We start from the raw sequence: 25,032 nt of genomic DNA on the forward strand, positions 1-25,032 counted from the left end.
GCCTTTGGCTCATAGGCATAAATACAGCTTCCCTCTCTACAGCGGCATCGAGTGTAGTCGGGGCCGTGCGGACGGAGAGTGGAGCCAGGCCTGCTGTCCCTGGCTCTTGATGCTCCAGGGGGGTTTGAGAGTCACTTCTGCTCTCTGTGACACAGGGGTGGCACAGAGGATTCTGCTGTGATGAATGATGAATGTTGTTCCTGAAGAGAAACAGAAGGGTGGTGATGTTAGTCTATCGTTTTTTATACTTAATTGATGAACCTTGCATTTTTCAGTAACAAGAAGTATGGTTCTGGTTTGGCTCTTACCAGGTGCATTTACTGCTTTATAACATTGGTCGGAGTTTGCCTACTGGGCTAGTGGGTGACCTTTTTCTGCCCACTCACTCAGTCCGTCAAGGTGCGGATGGACATTAAAATACACTATAGTGGTGAATTGAAAAACCACATTCAGACTCATTTTTATGCTCCCAAGACCCCTATCGCACTAGGTTATCAGTGCATTAGCTCAGATCACTGGAGAACTACAGAAAACGTTGGGGAGAAACTCAAGAAAGAAACAAATTAAATATGAATATGCAGCATCACAATACTGTTTGCAGCACTTTGACTCACAGTGCATACTCATTTTTGGTACAAAGATTATTTAGATATCCTTATGGGGTGGGTGCTTCCATCCGCAATCCTGGGGTGTGATTCCCAAAACCATAACCTGTTAGCAATTTACTTGGTTGGCAATGAGAAATTGCATTGAACCAACAAATTTGCTAACTTAGTTAACTTAGTTATTAGTAGCAACTAACTAGTTTTGGGAAACACGCCATAGGCTACACGCAATAGACGCTATGCATGGTTTGTACAGCATTGAATATTAAGTAACACATACACAAATAGGTGATTGTACGATGCTTTATTTAGAAAGGAAATGAAGTAGTCTGCCTATGAAAGTGTGAAAAAACTGTTTCCGTGTATTTGTAGCCATTTTGCGTAAATGTATGTGCATATATGTATGTGCTTTCACATCTGCATGTAGCCTATGTACATTCGGTATAGGTGCATATGTGCATATTTCTCTGTGGCTTCACATATCTGTGTGGCTGTGTGCAAATACATGGGTGTGTGTCTGTCAATATATTGGTGCACCACCCACCCAAGCTTCCATCCATGTTGTGAAATGTTCACATGTTTCGTTCACAAGTCTAACAACTTGCGCACGTCTGAGTTTGTGTGTTGTGCCGTGAGTTACTGTAAGTCTGCAAATATGTTGTATGGATATGAGTGTATTGAAAGAATCTGTCTGTGTTTACATTCCAATGACAGACATGCCTGGTGACTTGATCAACGTTTGTGACTGCGATTGACATTGTGCACTGCCACTGTGTATCATTGTACCTTTGGGAGACTAGCATTTACTGTATTAAAGGCCAGTTTTCTACCATAATAGCCTATAACATCAAGGTTCAAAGTCATTTTGATGCTAAAGTAACTTGTAGTAGGGAGGGAGAATGGCGCATCTTCCCAGCCATACCCTTATTATCCACTAAATATACCAGCCTTGCCATTTTGCTCTCTCCTGACCTCACAAATTGCGTTATGCCAATTGTTCCATTGACTTTGTGCATGACCTTGTCAGGGAACATCTTTGGAGATTGTCTTTGCCGGTTCATAAACAAATCCACATGTAGTCTACCATGTCCAGGGGGAGAGTTGCAAGCCATGAGTGATATTTTCAACTGTTGTGTAAAATACAAATACTGGTTGAGCCCACGCCAGTAGCAAAAGAAAATAGCTTGGGATACCTTTAATATTATTGCGTGAATGTATGACTGGTTAGTGTTTTGAGAGGGATGTTTGTGCAGTATGTAGTGGAAGTATGTATTAGCTCCAACCTTTATGAACTCCCAATCAGAGAGGCAACCTTGTAACAGGGACCCTCAATAACAGCAACACTCAGCCTCTTAGCTTCTGTAGCCTCTCCGCACCCCAGCACCCCCATTCTCTCTCTCTCAGCCCCTCTCTCAGCACCCCCCCCACCACCACCACCACCCCTTTCTCTCTCTCTCTCTGTTTCCCAGCTCAGGCTAGGCTGAGGTTTGTGTCTTCTCATCACCTAAGCTGGCTTGAGGAGAAAGAGCTGGAGCACTGACAGATGTCAGTGGTCGAGTGACGGAAACTTCGACGCTGAGCGAGCGAAAGAGTCGTCGCGTACACAATTACTACACGACCACAGCCACCACAAGAACAGAGGCATAAAACGTGCACGCAATGCTTTCACAGAATGAGTGTGTGTGAATATGTGTGTGTGTGAGAGAGAGAGTACACATATACTTGTGTGTGTGTGTGTGTTTGTGTGCTGGGGGGCACACACCCTGGTGCTCATAAGCGCACACACGCGCGCACATACACACACACACACACTCAAACATGCATATGCAGGCTCATATGCACACATTATGTGTCCATGTCCGAGGAATATTTCGCAATAGCCGACTGATCGAATAGTGGTTGTGATTGGGTATTTACACCCTATGTCCCGCCTCTGTGTCTCCACCCCCTGTAAAGCATCACTGGGTCTTCCTGACATACTTCCTGTGTTGGAGAGAATTTCAGCAGAAGCCCATGATGGCGGGTGTAAACACCATGAAAGTCATACTCATACAGAGGAACTGACGTGATGAGATGCTGAAAGGCTGTAGCATATCAGCTATCCGATTTCTAATGAATCAAATCGTTTAGACAGTGAAGCTATCAAGTGGCAATGCTGTTTGGCCTTGCAGCAATTTGTCTGAGGCTCTCTCTCTCTCTCTCTCTCTCTCTTTCTCCTCTCTCTTTCTCTTTTTATATCTTCCACTTGTTCTCTCTTTCTCTCTCACTCCCCCCCTTTCTCCATGCCACCTGCCAGACAAAAAAAAACCCTCCTTTCTTTTTTTGCCCTCTCCTTTTTCTGCTCCCCTCTGTCGGGAAGTCCTGCTGACCTTTGCCTCAAATAGAAGGGTGCAGCACTGATTATGATACAGCAGGAAACACACAGCTGACATACAGCTCACATTATGTATTCCAGTGTATGATTGATTAAGTCGAAGACTCTTAAGTAGCGCTGCTGTTTGGCCCTAAGGCGTTGTTGAGCCAATCAGCCTCTCTCACCCTCAGCGTGGCCTTGTTTAAATTCTGTATGGCTCCTGTTCCCCATCCACGCCAGTCTCGATCTGCCTATGGGCAAAGGTTGCCTTGCGCACAAGGCTTTTATGATGTCTGTCTTTTATTGTCAGCAGCTTGGTTGGCAGAGCCTGCATCTGAACAGCAGCAGCAGCGGAAGCGCATTGATCTAGTCTGCTAAGACCGATGACGCTACCTTGTCATTTATGAATAAAACTCACATATTCTCAGAGATTCCTGAGGGAATTTTGCTCTGTGTCAGGTGCCGAGATGGTCAGAGGGTGTCAGGTACCGATGCATCTGCATATTGGTGTGCGTTGTGGACTGTGCAAAACCCCCTTGAAATTCCCTTTGATACTTCCGTTCCTTGGAAGAGAATGTGTTCCTTCTAACTTCTGTTGAGTGGGACTGCCTGTGTTTGCATTGAAGTGTGAGAGGGAGGTTAGTCATGTGGGTGTGTCTATCTTTGTTCATTCCAATAGTCAATCCGATGTTTTACTTGTTCTGCTAACCACTAAATTAGAAGTAAAAACTCTGGTCTTGGTTGACATCTTAGCCAGTTTCGATTTACTGTAGTTGACATTTGGGATCAGGCATACAGTACAGTAGAGCGTCATAGATAGAACTCTATAGGCCAATGTTTTGCAAATGCTCAGGCCATGAAAATGGAGAAACAATGATAGTGATTAGTTCTAGCATCGTGATGTGTTTTTTCTTGTTTGTTTTTTTCTTGGTTTTTTTTCTGCCTTGTGATTCCAGTCACTCTTTGCCTGGAATCCCAATAGACGCCCATTTCTCTGTTATTTCAGGAAAAGCCATTCGATACTGAGACCATGCTGAACCCACAGAGTATGCACTGTCACTCCTTATGTCTGCAGTGCTCTCCCACTCTGGCATAAAGACAAGAGCCCAACTAGCCCACATTCAGTATGAGCCAGAGGTCATATAACATATCACAGTATACATCTCCAACCACAGCATACATCTCAAGCCACATGTTTGAGTTCATGTGTACCATCTAACCAGAAGTCTCGGGTTTTGTAAGGTATGGTAGATCGCCATAGAAGATGTCCATTCTTGTCATTGTGGTCTTGCAAAATACAAGAAAACTCAGAGTTGCATAATAACTCTCACCCGCCTGGGAACTGTCTGTGATGACATAAAATCACTTCACATCAATTGTATTACGAGAAATCTGCGGCGAAGGGGGAAATGTACGTTATTGTAAATTGAAAGGAACACATCCACATTTACAACCGTATTTGATGGAAAGATTTTTGACTGAATGATGGTGAAGCTGCGCTGTGGTGAAAAGAAATGTGTAAAAGTTGGCGTTCTCTTCTGTGGTATTGTGGAAATGGTCTTGCCTCAGCATGTCAAATAAGCTGGTGCATTTGTACCATGACAGTAAACAACTGACATGTGCATTTGCACCTTTAAAGCAATGCACTCATACCCGCAGGTTCAACACGCTAACCTCAAAATCACACAAAATGAAAAAAGAGGAAAAAAACCTCTGAATTCTTCAGAATCGATCTGAAGATTTATCTTTGTCATTTGTCTCCAGATGACTTTGTGGTTTTGTCTTTCTGTACTTTAGTCATATGGTTGGAAGGTTATGTTCCATCTAGCTCACTCAGGTCTTTTAGTTTTATCAGCTTTGTGTAAGTCAGCCTGGTAACGCAGAAGGGGTGTGGGGACAGCTTTCGTTTACCATGGGCCCGAACTGTTTGAATTCCCACTCAAAGTACCTTACAGATCCAGAATAGACAATTTTTCGAGGACAATTTAAAGGTACCATCTGTCTGAGAGCAATTTGTAGGTTGATTTCATAACTGAATTTATACTTAGTCTTGTTTGAAAATGTCTTTTAAAAAAAATGTATACGGATAGAAACGTTCTTGTCCTTCTCGTTTTTGTTATTGCGTCCAACTGTTGTTGCTTGTTGTTGTTGGAGCTTTAATTCTTTGATTTGATTTTTGTAATCTGTTGTTTTGATGCCATCTTCCTTGAAACACTTCATGTTTTGTTTTGTTTTTCTTCAGAGGTGCTTAACAACATTACCACAACATTCAGGCCTGTTTCCTCCTTGGCCGCCCTGAGTTAATGACCTGACCCATATTTTATTCCCAGAAATGGAGCGCTTCTTTTTCATAGCTAAATTTTTTGCTCAAGTCTTTCCTGGTATAAGAATGGGCACGCCTGCAAAGCCCTTTCATGTGCGTACCACCTGCACAGCCATACAGTGTTATCTTTGGCCTGCAGAGGTTTTTTTTTTGCTACACCTGTTATAGCCTATTATCTGCGTCCAGGGAACAGGTCTATGGATGAGCAGGTGTTTATTTGCTTTTGTTTTTAAAGAAAACAGAAATGAAATAAAAAAAAATGAAACAAAAAGAGTGAAAGAAGTGAAGGAAGCGTTACCAGTCCATCATCAAACGTTCGTTCTGTTTGAGAATCGAAGAGTGATGATCAGAGTCACGGATGATTCATGCCTACTGGCAGGGCTGGTGCATGGAATCGAGTTGGCGTTGGTGCCACTCAGCAGCCTCCTAGTACCACCGAATCTGCCAGACTCGTTGGCACCCTGTTTGCCGGGCAGGAGATGGAACACGTAATGACGTGTGTTCCATTCTCTTCATAATTTTAAAAGATTTAAAAGATTACAAATAATTGCTCTAGAATGGATGTAAACTAGTGCATTACTTGCTAAACTAGTTTTGCTCTAGTTACTATCTTTGCCTGTGATCTAGTTTTTAGCAAGTGCCTCTCAGCTGTGTCATTTTCGGTAAATATGAGTTGTCTACTGGTATAAAGCAGCTATCTCCAGACAGGTTATTAAGAAATACAAAACTGCTTTCTGTATCAGGAAGTATCTAGAAATTCCTTTTGGACGGTTATGCGGCAGTGTTCACCTGTTAGAAAGTCCCCCTCAGTTATTAATACAATGGGTGTTCACTTCACAAATATTTAAGTCATGCATTGTGTAGACCCATATGGATGAGAATCATTCTCCCGGTAGTTATTGCCTGTTCGGGTCGACAAACAGCTGTCCTGAGAGGTTTATGGGAGGTATTAAAATGTCCTCCGTGATGAATATGTGCTCCTACGTCTCCTAATTAGTGTGCGTGATCTATCTCCAGTTGGGCCAACTCATTCACCCGGCGATTAGCTCTGACACGGCCTCCGCACTAAACTAATTGCCAAGATCGCTTTCAATTCATAAGAAGCTCAGACTGAAAGCTAATCCTCATCTGTGTGTGTTTGTGTGTATGTGTGTGGATGACAGAGAGAGAGAGAGAGAGAGAGAGACAGAGAGAGAGAGAGAGAGAGGGAGGGAGGGGGGACATAGAGAAAGAGAGAGAGAGAGTTAGGCAGCTATAACAGAAATAACCCAGCCAGTAGGGAGCTACTAAATATAATAATCATTAAAATAATGTTCCTAGAGCATTAAGCAGGGCTGCCATGGCAGCCAGCGTGCAGCCCAGCGTGAGAGAGAGCCAGCGTGCGCTGTACTGTTTACACTACAAATGCGGTTGAGTTACACCATGTACAGTAAAAAAGGGCTTGACTGCCAGTAACTCCAGTCACTTACCAACAAAAGCATCATTTCCTGAAAGCTCCTCCTCCCCTCGGCCCTCCTCCTCCTCCTCCTCCTCCTCCTCCCCCCTCCCTCTTCCCCCTCGGCGCTCCTCCTCCCCAACCCCCCCAGCCACCCCCCTCCCTCCAGTCTTCTCCTCCTCTCTCTTGCGCTCTCCCCTCCCCTCAGGCCACCTTTAGCACTAAGCAACTAACCACAATCAATATGACTAACCCTCCATGCAAATACCTGTCACTCCTCCCGGAGAAGCAGGAAGTCTGCTGGGTCTGCCTGTCCTCGGCCCAGAGCTCAGTGCCTACCCCGCTACCTGTTGTGTTAGAGAGAGCCGGTGTGTTAGAGAGAGCCGGTTGTGTTAGAGAGAGTGTGTGTCTGTGTGCGCGCGCGCGCGTGTTTTGTGTGTGCGAGCGAGCGAGCAAGAAGGGAGAGAGAGAGAGAGAGAGACTGTCCGAAGAGGAGCTCAGCACTGCCGGCGGGGGGAAGCGTGTCAACCGCTGCGCGTGTCTGTCTGCGTGTGTGTGTGTGTGTGTGTGTTTGTGTGTGAGTGTGTGTGTGTGAGCGTGCATGTGCGTGCGTTTGCCCACGCGCCAGAAAGACAGAGAGAGAGAGAGAGAGAGGGGGGAGAGACACTCACACTCACACTCACACTCACACACGCAGCGCGAGTGACACTGGAGTCTTGGAAGTGCTGCGTCGGCCCCCTGTTTTCCCTGGGAATGCTCCAGCTGTGAGAGGCACCCTGATGCCGGCAGGCTGGCCTCAGCCCACGGGAGGATTCGCTGCCGCTGTTGCCGCTGTTGCCTTGGGTCTTTCCTCCAGGAGGTGAACGAGTGTGAGCGAGTCTATGTGCGCCTGTGTGTCCCCCGCTCCCAGACTTTTTGGACTCATGTCTGACGTGCCGTTTTGGACTAAGTTTTACGCACAGCTGGGACGACCACTGCCCAAGGTAGCACAACTGTTTGCTTGATTTGATGCTACTCTCTCTCTCTTTATAGTGTCTCTTTATAGTATGCTACTCTTTATAGCATCTCTTTATAGTATGCTACTCTGAACTGATGCATTTCACATCTTCCATTGGGGTATTCATGTGCTCATATCATTGGGTCAGCTTGTCTCGTATACTGTCAACTTTTGTATGGTGAGTCTCGTATGGTGAGTTTTATGTTGTGTGTTTTTGTTGACTGTTTGTGTAGTGATTGTGTTGTTGTCGGCTTGGCTGACATGTTGTCAACATGTCTAGTCGGAACTTGGCAGCTTATGAATTTTGTAAATGCTTCCTTGAGCAATTCTTGTAATTTGCTTCCTTGTACGCTACATTATGTGATTGACACATATCCTGTTTGCTCGTTTATTAGTTTGAATAACACTTGCCATATTATGGTTGAATTTGCATTTTAAAGAGTTTTTTGTTATGGTTAACAGAAGAAGGTTCACCAGATTTTCAAGTTTCCATCTATTGCTGTGTAGAAAAGCTGTTAGTCTGGAAAGATCTTGTGAAACTTTATGAGAGATACCCATCAGAGGCAATCATTTTCATCAGAAATGAAGAAAAAAATAATGAACAGGCTTTGATGCAATGTGATTGTGTCATGCCTGTCAGCTTGTCAGTGTGTGGAGGAAGATCATGACAAATTGCGCTCATTACCTCGGGCTTCCAGTAAGGAAGAGCGTCATGCATCCAGTAAGCTCCCTCGCTCTCAGTTATTGCCCGGCGGCCAGGAGAGCATTGTCCAGTGCATTTCACTAATTATGGCCAAAGCCCTCACACAAAACCCAGACAGTGAATGGGCTGATTTATGTGGTGGTCTGGTCAGTGAACTGGCTTATGCTGATGTCATGATGGAACTCACCAGAGGCCATGACAGCCACTTTGTACCTCTTGCCCACTAAAGCCAAGCTGCACCTTGTTTTTGTTTTTGTCTCTCTTGTTGGTGTCAATTTCATTGTCATTTCAGTGAGGAAGCAGAACCACAAAGAATAGAGGTGTGACTGAGAGAGGGCGAGAGAATGAGAGAGAGAGAGAGAGAGAGAGAGAGAGAGAGAGAGAGAGAGAGAAAATGTCCATCTCTCTCCAGCTGGTTGCATATTTTGTTACGTTTCCTACACAGCCCCAGAAGTCCCGGAGTCAGCATCATTCCGGGGCCCCCGGGGTGCCGCAGACTAGGCGTGTGAGTTACTGGAAGCGGCGCTCGGTAACCCCGGCGCTCCGGGAAAGCAAAAGCGGCCCAGCGGCGTGGCGTGGTGTGTGTGTCTTCTGCTCGCCGTGGCTTGACTCACTCATGGCCAGCCCTTGGCCCCCGGGGGCTCGGGATCGTCAGGGCTCCTCAGTAGCAGCAGCCAGTTGTTTGGCATCGTAAATATGAGCGGGAGGAATGGGGATTTGATTACTCTAATGCGAACAGAAGGAATGGGACCCTTTTCTTTTTTTCCAAACGTGAACAGAAGAAATGGCGCGTATCTTTTATTTTTTAATGCGAAAGGAATGTGAATGTAATGGCACATTCACAGATATCACACTCATTCTCTCCGTTGCGGTGAATGAGGTGGAAGGGGGCTGGGCGCTGCGTGGTGTCATGGCTGGCAGGGGCACCTGTAGTGGCAGTGCCAGCCAGCACTGACCTGTGCCCATTGTTCCACTGGCAATCCGCCAGTGTTCATCAGCAGCGTTTTTTTTCACCACACAGCTCTGGTTTCCTCGCTAACGTGTCATCTTTTCCTCATTCTTTTACTGACACTCACATGCACAGATGCGCTCGCTCTCACACGTACACACACACACACAATCTCACACACTTACACTCACACACACACTCTCACTCTGCGCTCCCACACATACACACACACACAGACACACACACACTGTATTACGGTAAGGTAAGCCCACTGCAGCAGTCTCAGTGGAGTTCAACGGGGCTGCCAGCTCGCGGCTCAGTTCCTGTCTGGCCGTGCAGTGACAGGAGGCACGCGAGGGCCCCAGCCGCTGGACTAAACTAGAGGTGACGTGCGGTCTCTCTGCCCTTTCTCTGCCATTTCGTCTGGCCCCAGCTGTCATTTCCCCCACATGCCGTTTGAAGTTTTGCACTGACGAAGCACAAAGGGGCTGGCCCTCTTTTTTTGTTGAATCTGGGTTCCTTTCATGCCCCTCTATCTCCCTGTGCATGCCCAGATAAATTAGGAACTACCACCCAAGGTGATTGAAAAAAAAATGAAATAAACATGAGTGGCATGTAACTTCATTACAAGGAAATGGGAGGCAGCTGTTTGTGGTATGCAGTGTTTTGTGGGGGTTCCACATGGCTGTGTCCCTCATGTTTTACGCTGCTGCTGAGAACCTCCAGAGGGCTTATGATTGGTGTTTATGGTGCGAGGGGATGTGGGATGCTAAGATGGCAGAGCCTAATCCAGGCGTCCGTGGCCCGTCAGGGCATTATTCATGCGCCTGGTGACAGACTGGCCCCAGCACGCCCCACAGACAGAACTTAAAAGTGCCCACATCACAGCTGTGCCACACACACACACACACACACACACACACACACACACGCAGAGAGGGAGAGAACACTGGTGGTCACTGTGGAAATGTATTCCTTCTCTTTTATTCATTTCATTTTTTATTACTTTTTTATTCATTCATTCATTATTATTATTATTATTATTATTATATTATTATTATTATTATTATTATTATTATTAATAATAATAATAATAATAATAATACTAAGACTAATAATAATAATCACAATATAAAATCTATTTTTTTATGCTTTTGCAGTATTGTACACTGCACAATCATGCCAATACTGAATTGAGAGAGAGAGAAAGGGAGAGTGAGAAAGAGAGAGAGAGAGAGAGAGAGAGACAGAGAGAGAGAGAGAGCTGTTCCTTATGTAGCTTTCTGGGAGGTCTCCTGTACCTCAATGCAAATTATGTCAACCTCAATCAAGAGGAACAAACTCAGTGTAACAGGAAGACGTAATGGGATGTTGCCGGCGGTGGTGGCTTTCGGAATTGAGCCAGCAGAAGGTTAAGCAACAAACGCGTGACCCTGGCAGACGCGGCTCTCATATGAGTAGCTTGGCTAACCTGCCTTGGCGAAACAAACATTGGCATGTTTGCCATAAAAGTGATAAACGAGGCTTGGCAGGCCGTCCGTTTATGTGCACGACTATTGACACAAGAGAAGGTTAGACTGTGTTGTCTTTCCCTGCCTTTCATCAGTGAAAATGGCTCATCGCTCCAGCTGGGAATGAAATGCAGCTTCCCGTCAGCTGAGGTCATTCAGGTTATTTCAGGACTCGGGAGTGAAAAAGAATCAATTCCAGTCATTCAGGAGGACGGACAGAGAGCCCGAGAGCGAGGCACTGCACTTCATTTCAGTGCTCATTGAACACACACACACACACACACACACACACACAAATACACACACACACACAAATACACGCAGACCTAACCACAAATCTCCATACCATTTGATCCCTCTCCCACAAGAACCTTCTTTTCCGGAAAATGTCTCGCTGGTTAAAACACGCACAAAAAAACAGGAAGAACATATCAAGACACTCAGAAGGGAAAAGGTACAGAAAAAAAGCAGACGGTGAGAGAGGGGAGAGAGGGGAGAGAGGGCTGGGGGTGGGTGGGCGAGCGAGCGAGCGAGGCGGTGTAGTGTTTCGGTGGCCGTCGCGCGTGAGCTCTTCTCTGATGAGTGACGGCGGGACCGGCCGCCCCTCCCTGCCAAGGAATACTCGGGGATTCCCTGCCTGCTGGCTCAGCTTGTCCCCGGAGGAAAGCATGCGCCTGTCTGGCCTTCCTGGAAGTCTGCGGCTCCCTGCCATAGTTGTGGGGTGAGACATGTAGGGGACTAGGGGTGAAGGGAAGGAGACAGAAGTATGTTGAACCAAATACCCACATCTACTTACAGTCAATCCATGACTATATATTATGCATACATATATATATATTTTTTTTTTAAAGTATATTTTTTGGGGGCTTTTTTATGCCTTTAATGTGACAGGAAAGTGTAGAGTGACAGGAAGCGAGTGGGAGAGAGAGTAGGGGTGGGATCCGGAAAGGACCACGGGGCGGGAATCGAACCCGGGTCGCCGGCGTGCGGTGCAGGTGCCCCAGCCAGTCGTGCCACGACTGGGGCCATACATATATTTTATATGCATACACACAGTTGTATGAAGTAGAAGTATTGTGTTGTGTAGCACTATGCAGTACTATGTTGTTATAAGCAGTACTAAGCAGGATTGTTCCCGCTGAAGAGAGAGCAATCCTGCCTACTACTGCTGTAATAACTACACTACACAATACTTTTATTTCTACTTCATACAACTCTGCACACACATTCTTACAAATGCATATGAATAAAGGAGAAGGATTGATCACGTGTTGCTGATCTGCTCACGTCACATGTAGCAGATAATCTGTTGGCTGTGGTTTTGGGTTAAGCAGTTTCTCATGAAAAGATTTCTAAGAATTGTTTAAAGACCCATCTCTTCAAAACTCATCTATTTTGATCTTATTTTGATATTAATCATCATTAGTGTTGTGATAACTGGTATTTTTATTATCATCTGATATTCATATTTTTGTGACATTTGTTTCATCGATATTTTAAGATATTTTTGTAAGTCACGGTAGATAGCACATCTGCTAAATATTTGCTAAATACCTAAACCGGAAGCAGAGTTTTCATAATTAGATGGTGTCCAGGAGGAATTTCAGCTATGGGGGCCTTTCGCTCTTGCATAAACCAGATGCTTATCGGCCAGTTAATTCTGCCCTGTTTGACCTCTCTCAGCCACCGTAAGCTTGTTGTGTGGGTTAATGCCCAGAATGTTCTGGGACGGACAGGAGCCCTGGTGGTCACTTGGGCTGGAGGTGCTCTGCTGGGATCTGGTCAGTGTGGGATTGCGAAAGGGGGAGCTGAGCTCTATATATGGGCATGATTGTGGTTTTACAGCCGTGTGCTGGGAAGGAGAACATGCTTGTTTAAGCAGTAAATGACTTGAGACAAGCAAGTGGAAGAGGAACATGATGTTTGTGGAGGGGGGCCGCAGTGTGTGCGTGTGTATGTGTGTGTGTGTGTGTGTGTGTGTGTGTGTGTATTGGTGTGTGTGTGTGTGTGTGTGCGTAATTTTTTTTTGTTTAATAGAAAGTGTATGCGGGGGATATAGCAATAGAAATGCATGCATGCACACATACACAAAGTCACGCTTACAACCACACACACACACACACACACACACACACACATGCACACACAATAACTTTCCTCCAAGTTCCCACACATGGCGTGCAGCTCCTTCAGTTTCCAGTAACAGTCTATTGTAACAGTGTGGTTTTTTGTCAGGATGCTTGCACTTGCGCACACACACACACACACACACACACACACACACACACACACACACACACACACACACAGAGACAGACACAAGCACACAAAGACACTGACCTGCTTACCCCTGCAGTCTTTGGCCTGCGCTTTCTTTTCTTTTGTTATTTAGTTGAGTCAGAAGCCAGAAGCCCCCTGTTTCTAAAAAAAAGTCAGATTAACGTCACTGCTGAGGGACTTTGGGCCTTATCATCACTCTGCAGAGCACAATCTTAACAGCAAGCGTTTCTCTGGAAGCGCGCCGTGTGTTTTGTCATGCTGCCCCATGATTAGTAGCATCTCTCCCGTGTCTGTTAGCCTGTGCTGTGATCTTCTAGATTAGATAGACTGTTTCTATCTTGGAGTGTCAGTAGTTTAAGAAAACACTCTTGGCGGTGTTCGGCTTGCTCTCTGCATGCAAACTAAAACGCTGAGTCAGACAGACGCAGTGATGACAATATTCGGTGGAAACCGTGCTTTGGTGGAACGGTTTCCTGAAATTTGATACGAGATGCTCAGACGCACTGATGACATCACAGAGAGTGGCCCTGGACACAGTGACATCTGGATGAGACGGTTCCAGCTAAAGAGACAGTTGCATTAAAAAAGGTGCATCATTGAATCATAGTTCTTTGTTGCTTATTTAGACTAAGCACTTTAGGCCCTTTTCCACTGCATGATATCAGCTCACATCGCCTCGACTCTGCTCGCTTTTTATTTTATTTTCCATTAGATAAAACCAGTATCGGTGATACCAAAACGTGACGTGTATGGTACTGTAGGGTAGAGTCGAGGTAAGTTAAGCTGATACCATTCAATGGAAATGGGGCTTTTGTCTCTCACTTAGTCCCTGCAGTGTAAGGAGTTCCGATAATGTTTGTTATTTCTGTGCTGTGAGGGGGTTCAGATTCCTGTATGTCAGTGTATATTTGAGTGTCTTTTTTCCTCAGGGCAGCAAGAATTTAATTGACCACTTTTCCTCACTTCACGGAAGGCCAACAGCAGATACTTGTATCACAATGTGTACAGAAAGACAGCGAGTGAAGGAAGTCATTGACTTTATTTGTCGTTCTAAACGGCCAACGGGATTATCTGCGTTGAACACCAGGCATCTTTGTGGCTTAACAGGAGACTCATTTGCTCGTGATTAAGGGCCCAAGGCTAGCCTGTTCCCCTAAACTGAGAGCCTTGGAGTGGGAGACATGGAAAACACTAGTTTGAACGTGGTGACACCAGAGGCATTTTACTAATGAAGTGGAGCCAAAACCCTCATATTTAGCTAAACTAGTCATTCTGAAATGTTTTACAAATAAGCCTCTGTGAAAGTCGAAAAAGAGATCCTATTACACTTGCTCAATTGTTTTCAAGTTCACTTCAGTGAGTGGCTCAGCATTTTCGCATTTTAATTTCTTCTCGTCTAAGGGCAGGGAACAAAAAAAAAAAGCCCTTCAAGGGGGTGATCTGTGATTGATTATTTGATTTATTGTAGTCCTTGTAGTTCTCTTCCCTTATTTTAATAGTTTGATCAGAGTGTATGTTTGCCTGTTGAGGGATTGCCCATTGTTCTTGGAACAGTCCAAATCACAGCTTTACAGAGGAAAAGCTACAGTTTGCACTCAAAATCAATCGGTATATGAAGCAATCTTGCGTGCTTATTTGCATATCCACAAAACCACACACACACACACACACACACACACACACACATACACACACACACACATGCACACAAATTCACCTCTAGTAAATGAGCCCCTCTCATGGCGTTGCGATGACAACTCTACACACACATATACATACACAATCTTCCTCACTTACAAACTCACACACACATCCTGTTCTAACCACAGATACACCGAAAAACACAGGAAGGCGGTGTGTGTATGTGTGTGTGTGTGTGTGTGTGTGTGTGTGTGTGTGTGCATTTAGGTGTGTGTGTGTCTGTGTGTGTCTGTGTGTCTCTGTGTGTGTGTGTGTGTGTGTGTGTGTGTGTGTGTGTGTGCATTTAGGTGTGTGTGTGTGTGTGTGTGTGCGTGTGGTTGTTTTCACTTCTCTCCAGTGCTGGGACCCCTCTGGCGTCAGCTCTGCTTTAGCCTCATGTCTCCTTGTTAGCGCACTAGCGCTGCGGCTATCAGCTCCCTCAGCTCCCCTCCAGCTCCATACCGTTCACCGCCACATCATATGCGCGCGTTCAAAAGGTCAAAAGGGACACGAGGCCTTTCATGGTGGACGCTGACCGCACGAGAGGGCGTTTATTAGTCAGTGTCCAGCTGCGTGTGTTCTCATTATGTCTGGGGTGGTGGTGTTTAGAGGCTCCGATGGGTCAGTGCCACCCACGCCCTGCCAGAAGATAGAGGACTACAGGTGGTGGTGGTGGTGGTGGTGGTGGTGGTGGTGATGGTGGTGGTGGTTGGGACATTTGGATGTGTGAAACATGTGGGCCGGGATAGAGCAGAGAAATGTCCACGTTTGATATGAGTCATTTGCAGACTTATGTGGGCATGCATGCAAGCACAAATACACTGATACACTGAGCTGGGCTGTGCACACACACCTTGGTGCATTCTAATCTCACACACATCACACACAGGCTCATGAGGAACCCAATATTGCAGTCTCACACACACACACACACAGTAACGCAAACACTTAAATAGCTGATGCATGCGGTCCTTCACATCTGGTGGGCTAAACCCAGTGTTTGTGTGTGTGTGTGTGTGTATGTGTGTGTGTGTGTGGGCACAGAAACGTGTGATCTTTAGCCTGTGACTGGGCCATATTTTCCTGGTCATCAGTTCACCCACTCCACCTCCTCTCTATCCTGCTCTCTCCTTTTTTTGTTCTCTGTGTGCCAAGCCGTAACACTTCCCACTCAAAGCAGCTCTCTGCCAGGCAGCTCCTCGTGACTTGCGGTTGACTGATTTATCACCAGAGAGGATTGGCAGCTTTTGTCCATAGCCCTTCTCTTTGGGGCGACTGACAACACAATAGGATGCAGTACTTTTGGCTCTCACAAATTCGAGTCTCCAGTCAGTGGAGTGGTCATTGAAGGCATCTGTGTTATGCGACGAAAACTCAATACTGTATTCCACTGTAGTATAACAGGGGGTAGTTGCAACCATTACAAATAGACTGACTCATATCTAACCATAATCTCTCTCTCTCTCTCTCTCTCTCTCTCTCTCTCTCTCTCTCTCTCTCTCTCTATATATCTCTCTCTCTATATCTCGCTCACAGGACCTCTCTTGCCTAGATGACCTGTCCTCCGGCTCTTTTTTTTCCTCTCCTGCGGACTCGCTGTCTGAGTACCCCGATGCTCAGGTCTTCCTCAACCCAGACAACTTGACGCGTGTGCCCACAATATGGGACATCAACACCCCAGCACAGAACCAGCCAGAGGTGAAGACTCACACACATACACACACACACGCGCGCGCGCGCGTGCGCACACACACACACACACACACACACACACACACACACACACACACACACACACAGACACACACACACACACACACACACACACACACACACACACACACACACACACACACACACACACACACTCAAGCACAACTATAGGCACATTTCATCCTGCCCCATGCCCAGTGCAGTCATACTCTCTCTCTCTCACACACACACACACACACACACACACACACACACACACACCCACAATCACGACTGGACACATTTCATCCTGTTCCACGCCAGTTGCAGTCATACACTGCACACACATACACTGCATACACAAACACACGCGCCAACCTGATTTTTGGAGTCTGCAAACACATTCCCAAGGCAAAGCACACAAATGTTTGATGCAATGCCATTTACCGCCAGTGCACTGCCCTGCTCAGTTCCACCGCCCTGCTCAGTTCCACAGAAGCCTTACTTTTTTCTGCTGGTCATGTTGTGGTCACCGTTGTGGGTCATCATCAAACTGACCTCTTTGTGTACTCGGCCCTTTTACTTTTCTGTTTAAGGGTCATGACGTAGTCTCATGTGCGTAGTGCCTTATTTTGATTTCATTTGATTTTGAGGTTTTTGTTTTCTTTTTCCCCCCCTTTTTTCCCTTCTTTTCTTCAGCTAAACTCGAACAGGTTTCACGGTCTGAACAGTTTAGAGGACCTGTCGGCCATCATCAGCACACCTGTGGGAGCTTTCCAGGTATCCTCCATCTTCTCTCTGCCGCCTGTCCAGCTGAGGGCTATTAAACGCACACTAATGAGTCACAGTTACTGTGAACCCTGGGTGTGGGTCAGAGCAGCCTCACCCGCCCACACACGGACACGTCTGATGTCTGCTTCCTGATATATCACTTTCCTGTGTTTGTGTGTGTGTGCGTGAGTGTGTGCATGTGTTTGTTTGTGCGTGCATGCGTGCGTGCGTGCGTGTGTGTGTGTGTTGTGAACGTTTTACCTTGTTTTTCCATGTTTACTGCAGCCCCATGGAGGGATATGCGTGTTGATGCCGTCCGTCTGTGTCTGTCTGACTCACTGTCTCTTCCTCCCTTTCTTCTCTGGTCCACTCCGTCCACTCTCTCTGCTGCTGTGTCCGTGTGTGCCTCCCACAGTCTGTCTCACCCGTCGATTACTGTAATGGACGCTTCATCTGTCTGGCTTGACTGACCATCCCCCTCATCTCCCCCCACTCTCTCTCTCTCTCTCTCTCTCTCTCCCCCCCCCCTCTCTCTCTCTCTCTCTCTCTCTCTCTCTCTGCAGACTCAGAGGCCTCACACCCCACCTGAGAATGAGCAGGAGGCAGATGAGGAGGAAACGGAGGAACTGGGCCATGTGGACACCTACGCAGACTACAAACCCTCCAAATGTACACAGCCCTTAGAATACACACACAAGCACACGCACACACACACACACACACACACACACACACACACACACACACACACACACACACACACACACACACACACACACACGCACACACACACGCACAGACTGTTTCTGTAACATTACTGTCATTCAGACACCCACTCACTCTCATCATCATTTCCATTCATCTCTCTTTTACTATCTTACTCTCTATCTTTCCCTTCTCTCTCTATCGCTTTACCTACTTCTTCCTTCCATTTTTCCTTTTTCTCCCTCTCTCCCTCTATAATTCTCTTCCCATCTTTCTCTCTCTTTCTTCCCCTCTGCCTCTCTCATTCCCGGGTACTCAGCCACCATAGGGATCTCCCATCCAGACAGGGTGGTGGAGACTAACACACTGTCCAGCGTGCCTCCCCCCGACATCTCCTACACCCTCTCCATCCCTGACCCCACCATCGACAGCGGCCTGCTCTCTGCCCTGCAGCTGGAGGCCATCATCTACGCTTGCCAGGTGGGTCCTGTCTATACACACACACACACACACACACACACGTACACACACACACACATTCTCAGTGGTGTAGCCTACGTGATATGCAGGACTATACGCCGTACACCCACTTAAAAAGCATCATCATCTCAGTATACCCACTTAAAACAGGCAAGGATACGTAGGTGAAGGAACTGACAATTTCACTGCATTCTTTACAGTAGTAATCATATGCATGTGATCACATTCTCCTCATGTTTCATTAGTTCAGAAGCAGGCACACATTCCCCCATGCCACTACCTTTCAGCAGTACCCACACACATACTGTACAATACACATACACATACACATACACATACACATACACATACACATACACATACACATACACATACACATACACATACACATACACATACACATACAGTACACATACAGTACATGCCCTCCTTGACTATTTTCTTGTCCTTGACTAAATCATTTTTTCATGTTCTTGTGTTGCGCACTCTTTTGTCAATAATGTTCCCCTTGGGCCAGTGAATAGATGGAAGCAGCTGTTTGGATTGTAGTTTTTTGTCAATGTCACCACTGTGATTTCCCAACCAGCAGAGAGTTTGTTTAACTTTTAACGCTTGTTTATTTACAATAAGATTTCATAATTTCATGAGCTTTCAATTACACATAATACAACCATGGCAGTGTGATAAAAAAAAACGCACTGAAACACAAACACACAAAACATTGCGACATTTAGTTAGGAAAAAGGCCAACGGCCTCTGCACTGCTACCTCTGTAGAATAACGAGGCGTTACCTTGATTGATCTCTTGGGCTGGTCACACCAGCACAGACTGGGGTGCTTCCCTTATGTCAGTTCAGTACACTGTAGTTAGTACATAGTATACATACTGTAGATAAATAATTTGACTGTATATATCTATGCATAGTATGTATATTATGTGTGTTTTGTATGTGTATTACAATATGCATTGTAATTTATTGTTGTGATGTTTTGATCTTCTGCATTATGTGTTGTGTGTGGGCAGAGTAATGAATGTGATTTTGGGCGTTATTCTGTGCTCTAACCCAACGTTATCTCTGTCGGTCAGCAACACGAGGTGATTCTGCAGAACCAGCAGCGGGCGGGCTTCCTGATTGGAGACGGGGCCGGCGTGGGCAAGGGCCGCACTGTAGCCGGGATCATCGTGGAAAACTACCTAAAGGGACGGAAGAGAGCGCTGTGGTGAGACTCAGAAATAGACACAGTCACCCTCCATTGCACATATGAAAGCAGCTGCCAAATACCAGAACGTCAACATTACACAGAAACACAAACACACACACACACACACACACACACACACACACACACACACACGGCACGCGACCCCTGAACACACCCACAACTCTGCACATGTACACATGGAGACAACGCAAACAGAAACACACACACACACAAAAGCAAACATGCACACACCTACGTCAAGCAAGGGGCTGGGACAGGTTTCACATAATGAATGGAGAGATCAGTGAGCTCCACTCCCTGTACAAACACATACTGTACTCACACACACTCACATTCATTCACTTATTAGGAACTTAGCATCATTCTTAACTATTACATGCGCTTCTGACACTAACCCTATCCTTGTCTGTTTCCTATCTGCAGGTTCAGTGTTTCCAACGACCTGAAATACGACGCAGAGAGAGATCTCAAAGACATTAACGCACCCAATATCCCTGTGCATGCCTTAAATAAGGTAACGTCCTCGACGCAGTGTTCTTCTCTTTCCAGGAGACATGGATGCATTTAGACAAGGCTGTCCCAGTGATGCTGCATGTTGTGCAATGCCATTCAAATGTGATCCCAGCTGTTGTTCTGTAGAACCTGTGAGCTCAAGTGTTGGTCAGCTTCAATAATATATAATATGCATTACTTACATAGATTATTATGTACAGTCCTGTTTAGTCATGAAGACCTTCTCTAGCCTTGCTAGAGTGTGTGTATTCAATTCATTTGGGTATAGTCAAAACTCTTTGTCTGTAAAGCAGCTTTGATATCCGAATATTTGACTGTGAGCTGTGCTCACACGCTGTGTCCGATGTCTCACGCAGATAAAGTATGGGGACACAGCTACCTCAGAGGGCGTCCTGTTTGCCACGTACTCCGCGCTGATCGGAGAGAGCCAGGCTGGTGGGCAGCATCGCACTCGACTCAAGCAGATCCTGGACTGGTGCCAACCGGACTTTGAGGGAGTCGTATCCTCTGCTTCCTCCTCAGGGAGAAACTGGGGGGAAAGATATGGGGATGGGCAGTAAATGAATGTGATACTGTCTGTGACTTTTAATGTTGTACGCAGTGTGATGTCTTTGTAATGAAAAATATCATTGTAAAGCTAAAACTATGTTTTACTTATTGATGACGTGTGGAGGTACGCCTGATGGGAGAGATGCAGAAAACAAATTCTGTATATCACACCTGCCTCTAAAACTCACTAACACTACTCAAAACAGAGGTTTGTTTTTTTTGGCCTTTTTGCCTTTATTATGATAGGACAGTGAAGAGATAGACAGGAAACAAGTGGGAGAAAGAGATGGGGTGGGATCGGGATATAACCGCAGGCCGGATTCAAACCTGGATCCCCATGGGCACTCGTACCCGTAAATGGTATGGACGCTGTAGCCTGCTGCGCCACAGCACCCCCCTACTCAAAACAGAGTTAATGATGGGAGGAGTCATGTCCATAGCTTCCCTATTTAGAGTTATCCTTTCATCTGTGAGAGAGTTAGGCTTTATTTGGCACTCAAGGTGGTTCAATAGTTCAACTGTTAGCATACTTGTATGCGTGCAGCGTGGGAATTGTTGTCCTTGACCACAGCTGTGTATAGATTGTGTTTGATGAATGCCACAAGGCGAAGAATGCCACGTCCACCAAGATGGGCAAGGCGGTCCTGGACCTGCAGAACAAGCTGCCCCGGGCCAGGGTGGTGTACGCCAGCGCCACAGGTGAGCCTGGCATAGGCACTAATGCCACCCCTCACAGTTTAAATTTTACACAAACACACACACACGCTTACACTACACTTTTAGTAAAATTGTCCTGTGTCTTGCCACTACATAGGTGCCTCTGAGCCAAAGAACATGATCTACATGAGTCGGTTGGGCATCTGGGGAGATGGGACCCCGTTTCGGACCTTTGACGACTTTCTCCACGCCATCGAAAAGAGGTCCGTTTGGTCACTTATAAGGCATTGGTTGTATAAGAAAGAAACTTATATAAAAAATAAACTTTATCTTGTCCCACAGTCACAGAATGAGTCTATTAATTGGGGACTGGTTGGGTTTATTTGAATTCCTGAACAGGGGCGTGGGTGCTATGGAGATTGTTGCCATGGACATGAAGGTCAGCGGAATGTACATTGCACGGCAGCTCAGCTTCTCAGGAGTGTCATTTCGCATCGAGGAGATTGGCCTGGACGAGGACTTCAAGCTGGTCTACAACAAGGCCGCCAAACTGGTGCGGGAGACAAAACATATCTCTTTATCTGTTACACATCATTTTAATTCAAATAGTCTCACTTCCATTTGCATCCAGAGAAGTTAAAGGAAGTAAAACTCTCATGGAATAGCTCAACTGATTTCCTGTTTCATCAGCCGCGGTGTAGAGTTGAGCTATTATAATCTGTTCTCAACTTCCTCTACCAGAGCCCCAGAATGCCTCATAGGCCACAATTGGTGATCATGTTGATGTTATGAATGGGTCTGTTGTCTTTGACCTTGACCTTGACCTTTGACCTTGTTTTGACCATTCCAGTGGGCAGAGGCGCTGAGCGTGTTCATGCAGGCAGCGGACCTGCTGGGCCTGGTCTCCAGGAAGTCCCTGTGGGGTCAGTTTTGGTCGTCGCACCAGCGCTTCTTCAAATACCTCTGCATCGCCGCCAAGGTGCGACGCCTGGTGGAGCTGGCTAAGAAGGAGCTGGACGCTGGCAAGGTAAGTCCCCCCCCCCCCCCCCCTCCCTCTTTCACCTTCAGCGGAGATCAGTGACATTTCAGTTGCTGAAGCAGACAGCCTCCTGAGGCTTATGTGAGGAGATGAGTTATTGAGACACAAAAAGAACCTCAGTAGACATGGAGTTAAACTCAAGTGAAAAAGTTTCGCTCAGGGTTTTACTTCAGTCTGTAGCCTGAAACGATGCATTTTGTGAGGGACATGAATAGCCAAATGAGTGTAAACGGAGTATAAATGCCCTCCCCCAGCAGTCAGCCCTGAACAGCTGAACACTGAGTTTACTAATGAGCCCAATTATTGAACCAGGGGGTAGAACTAATGAGCTGAGCAGTGAGCTGAGTGTGTGGGGAGTCAGAGCAGGATTAAGGTTCTACTCCCCCGGACCAAACCCATCACGGCAGGCCCCGAGCAGCAGAGGCCCTCCAGACCCTGACACCGAGCCTCTTTCATCTGCGCTGACCGCAGACACGGCTCCGAGCAGCTGGAGCCGGTCCAGCCACGGCCGTCTGACTGACCGACCAGGGTAGCGGTGCTTACAGCTGACGTGTGCTCTTATGTTCTCTCTGCATCTCTTTCTCTGTCTCTCTGTCTCTGTCTTTCTCTCCTATTTCTCTCTCTCTCTCTTTCTCTCTCTCTCTCGCTCTCTCTCTCTCTCTCTCTGTCTCTCTCTCTCTGTCTGTGTCTAGTGTGTGGTGATTGGGCTGCAGTCCACAGGGGAGGCTCGCACGCGAGAGGTACTGGACGAGAACGATGGACACCTGGACAGATTTGTGTCTGCCGCTGAGTGAGTGCCATGTTTCATGTGGAGTTTGAGCGTATCGATGGTGGTTGTATAGAGCAGTGTGTGTGTGTGTGTGTGTGTGTATTATCCTTGGCTGATGTTGGGCTGTTTATCTTCATAGGGGTGTCTTCCAGTCTCTGGTTCAGAAGCATTTCCCCTCAGAGAAGCAGAGGAGGGAAAAGGGGGCAGGGAACAAGAGAAAACGTAAGATGAATAGAATGCCATAAAACCACATTAGAGTGATTCATATATCACTATTGTTGTTGTTGTTGTTGTGTTGTGAAAGCATATGATGAATGGTGAGCGGAATGCATTTATGCAGTATAGCACCATTCTGCTCCTCTGAGACACTTGAAGCGGTTTACAGATTAATTCCTCACATTCACCCTCATGCATACACATTCACACACTGGGGTGTGCAGGGGGCCCACACCTACAGTACTTGCACATGGGGAGTGGTTTGGGGTTCAGCATCTTGCTCAAGAACACTATGATAAAGTCATGGGGAGCCAGGCCTAGACAAGCCTGAATATAGAAATGTGACATTAAAACATCTATATGTTATATACATAACATGGAACATCTATATACAGTACCACATAGGACCACATCTATATACCACATAGGAAACAAAACTAAAAAATAGGTCACCTAGGAAACAGAACTTGCTGTTATTTCATTGCCCAAATGCAAAGCTGTCACCTTTTACCTACTTTGATTGACCTACTGTATGTGTGTGTGTGTGTGTGTGTGTGTGCCTCAGGAAAACCCCGCGGACGTCAGTCCAAGTGCTCGCGGCAGGCGCAGGAGTTCGCCGTGGTCATCAGCATCAGCGACGACAGCAGCAGCGACACGGAAGCCATCGACAGCGACTCCAACTCCTCGCCCGACTCGTTGCAGGACAACAGCGACGACGTCATCTTCGTCCACCAGACCAACAGTCACACCGGTGCGTTTGACGCTCGAGCAAGCGAAGGCCTCGCGCGCTCGCCGCAAATTCAGACGCTTGACGACATTGCTTTGTCATAGCCATAGCGTGTCGAAGGAAAGCTGACTAATAACGTAAGCCTGGCCGTTTTTTTCAGTGTTGTCTTTAAGTGCCCTTTTTTTCTTGTTTCCAAAGCAGAAATAGAAAAAATGAAACAAAGCCTACTGACCAAGATCTCAGAACTGGGAAAGGAACTACCTCTGAACACACTAGATGAACTTATAGACAAATTTGGAGGACCAGAGAAAGTATCCGAGGTAGTTAACGTACTCTCAGACATATGGATTCTAAGTCATATCTATGTGGGTGTTTGGGTGTGTCAGTACATGAATGAATATGAGAGTGTGTTTGTTTGCGAGTGTGTGTGTGACGCGTTCCGCTGCTCTCCGTGTCCGCAGATGACCGGGCGAAAGGGTCGGGTGGTCCGACGGCGAGATGGGACCGTGGCCTACGAGTCGCGTGCCGAGCAAAGCTACACCATCGACCAGATCAATATTAAGGAGAAGGACCGCTTCATGAGCGGGGAGAAGGTAAGAGGCAGAAACTCACACACACACACACACACACACACACACACACACACGCACAGGAATGAGCTTGTGATAATCTCAGCAATCTCCGTTAAGCCACCCTTGTCCCTGATGAGTTCCATTAGCCCGGGGTTAATGAGGCAGGAGGATGCTGCCCGTCTCTGTTAGTTTCTCTCTCTTTCTCGTTCTCTCTTCCTCTTTTGCTCTCTCTCTCTCTCTCTCTCTCTCTCTCTCTCGCACATACTCTAGCTCTCGTTCTCT

General features: G+C 46.5%; 1 protein-coding gene across 4 annotated transcripts in view; it reads left to right on the plus strand.

The window, feature by feature from the left end:
* The window catches only part of sbno2b (strawberry notch homolog 2b), a 59,422-nt gene that overhangs the window by 24,060 nt on the left and 10,330 nt on the right, over positions 1-25,032 (plus strand). For 2 of the 4 annotated variants that reach the window (XM_062555502.1, XM_062555504.1), the window contains 16 exons: positions 16,373-16,534; positions 17,228-17,308; positions 17,863-17,968; positions 18,324-18,484; positions 19,572-19,705; positions 20,132-20,222; positions 20,578-20,721; positions 21,352-21,469; positions 21,585-21,690; positions 21,827-21,980; positions 22,278-22,454; positions 23,159-23,256; positions 23,375-23,457; positions 24,017-24,202; positions 24,377-24,498; positions 24,640-24,771. In XM_062555502.1, coding sequence (XP_062411486.1) covers positions 16,373-16,534; positions 17,228-17,308; positions 17,863-17,968; positions 18,324-18,484; positions 19,572-19,705; positions 20,132-20,222; positions 20,578-20,721; positions 21,352-21,469; positions 21,585-21,690; positions 21,827-21,980; positions 22,278-22,454; positions 23,159-23,256; positions 23,375-23,457; positions 24,017-24,202; positions 24,377-24,498; positions 24,640-24,771 — 2,055 coding nt within the window. Of the gene's footprint in view, positions 1-7,068; positions 7,700-16,372; positions 16,535-17,227; positions 17,309-17,862; positions 17,969-18,323; positions 18,485-19,571; positions 19,706-20,131; positions 20,223-20,577; positions 20,722-21,351; positions 21,470-21,584; positions 21,691-21,826; positions 21,981-22,277; positions 22,455-23,158; positions 23,257-23,374; positions 23,458-24,016; positions 24,203-24,376; positions 24,499-24,639; positions 24,772-25,032 lie in introns of those variants that run through there. The other 2 variants (XM_062555505.1, XM_062555503.1) reach the window with 2 other exon arrangements.

This window comes from Sardina pilchardus, chromosome 15 (genome assembly GCF_963854185.1).
Source record: "Sardina pilchardus chromosome 15, fSarPil1.1, whole genome shotgun sequence".
NCBI classification, from domain to species: domain Eukaryota; kingdom Metazoa; phylum Chordata; class Actinopteri; order Clupeiformes; family Clupeidae; genus Sardina; species Sardina pilchardus.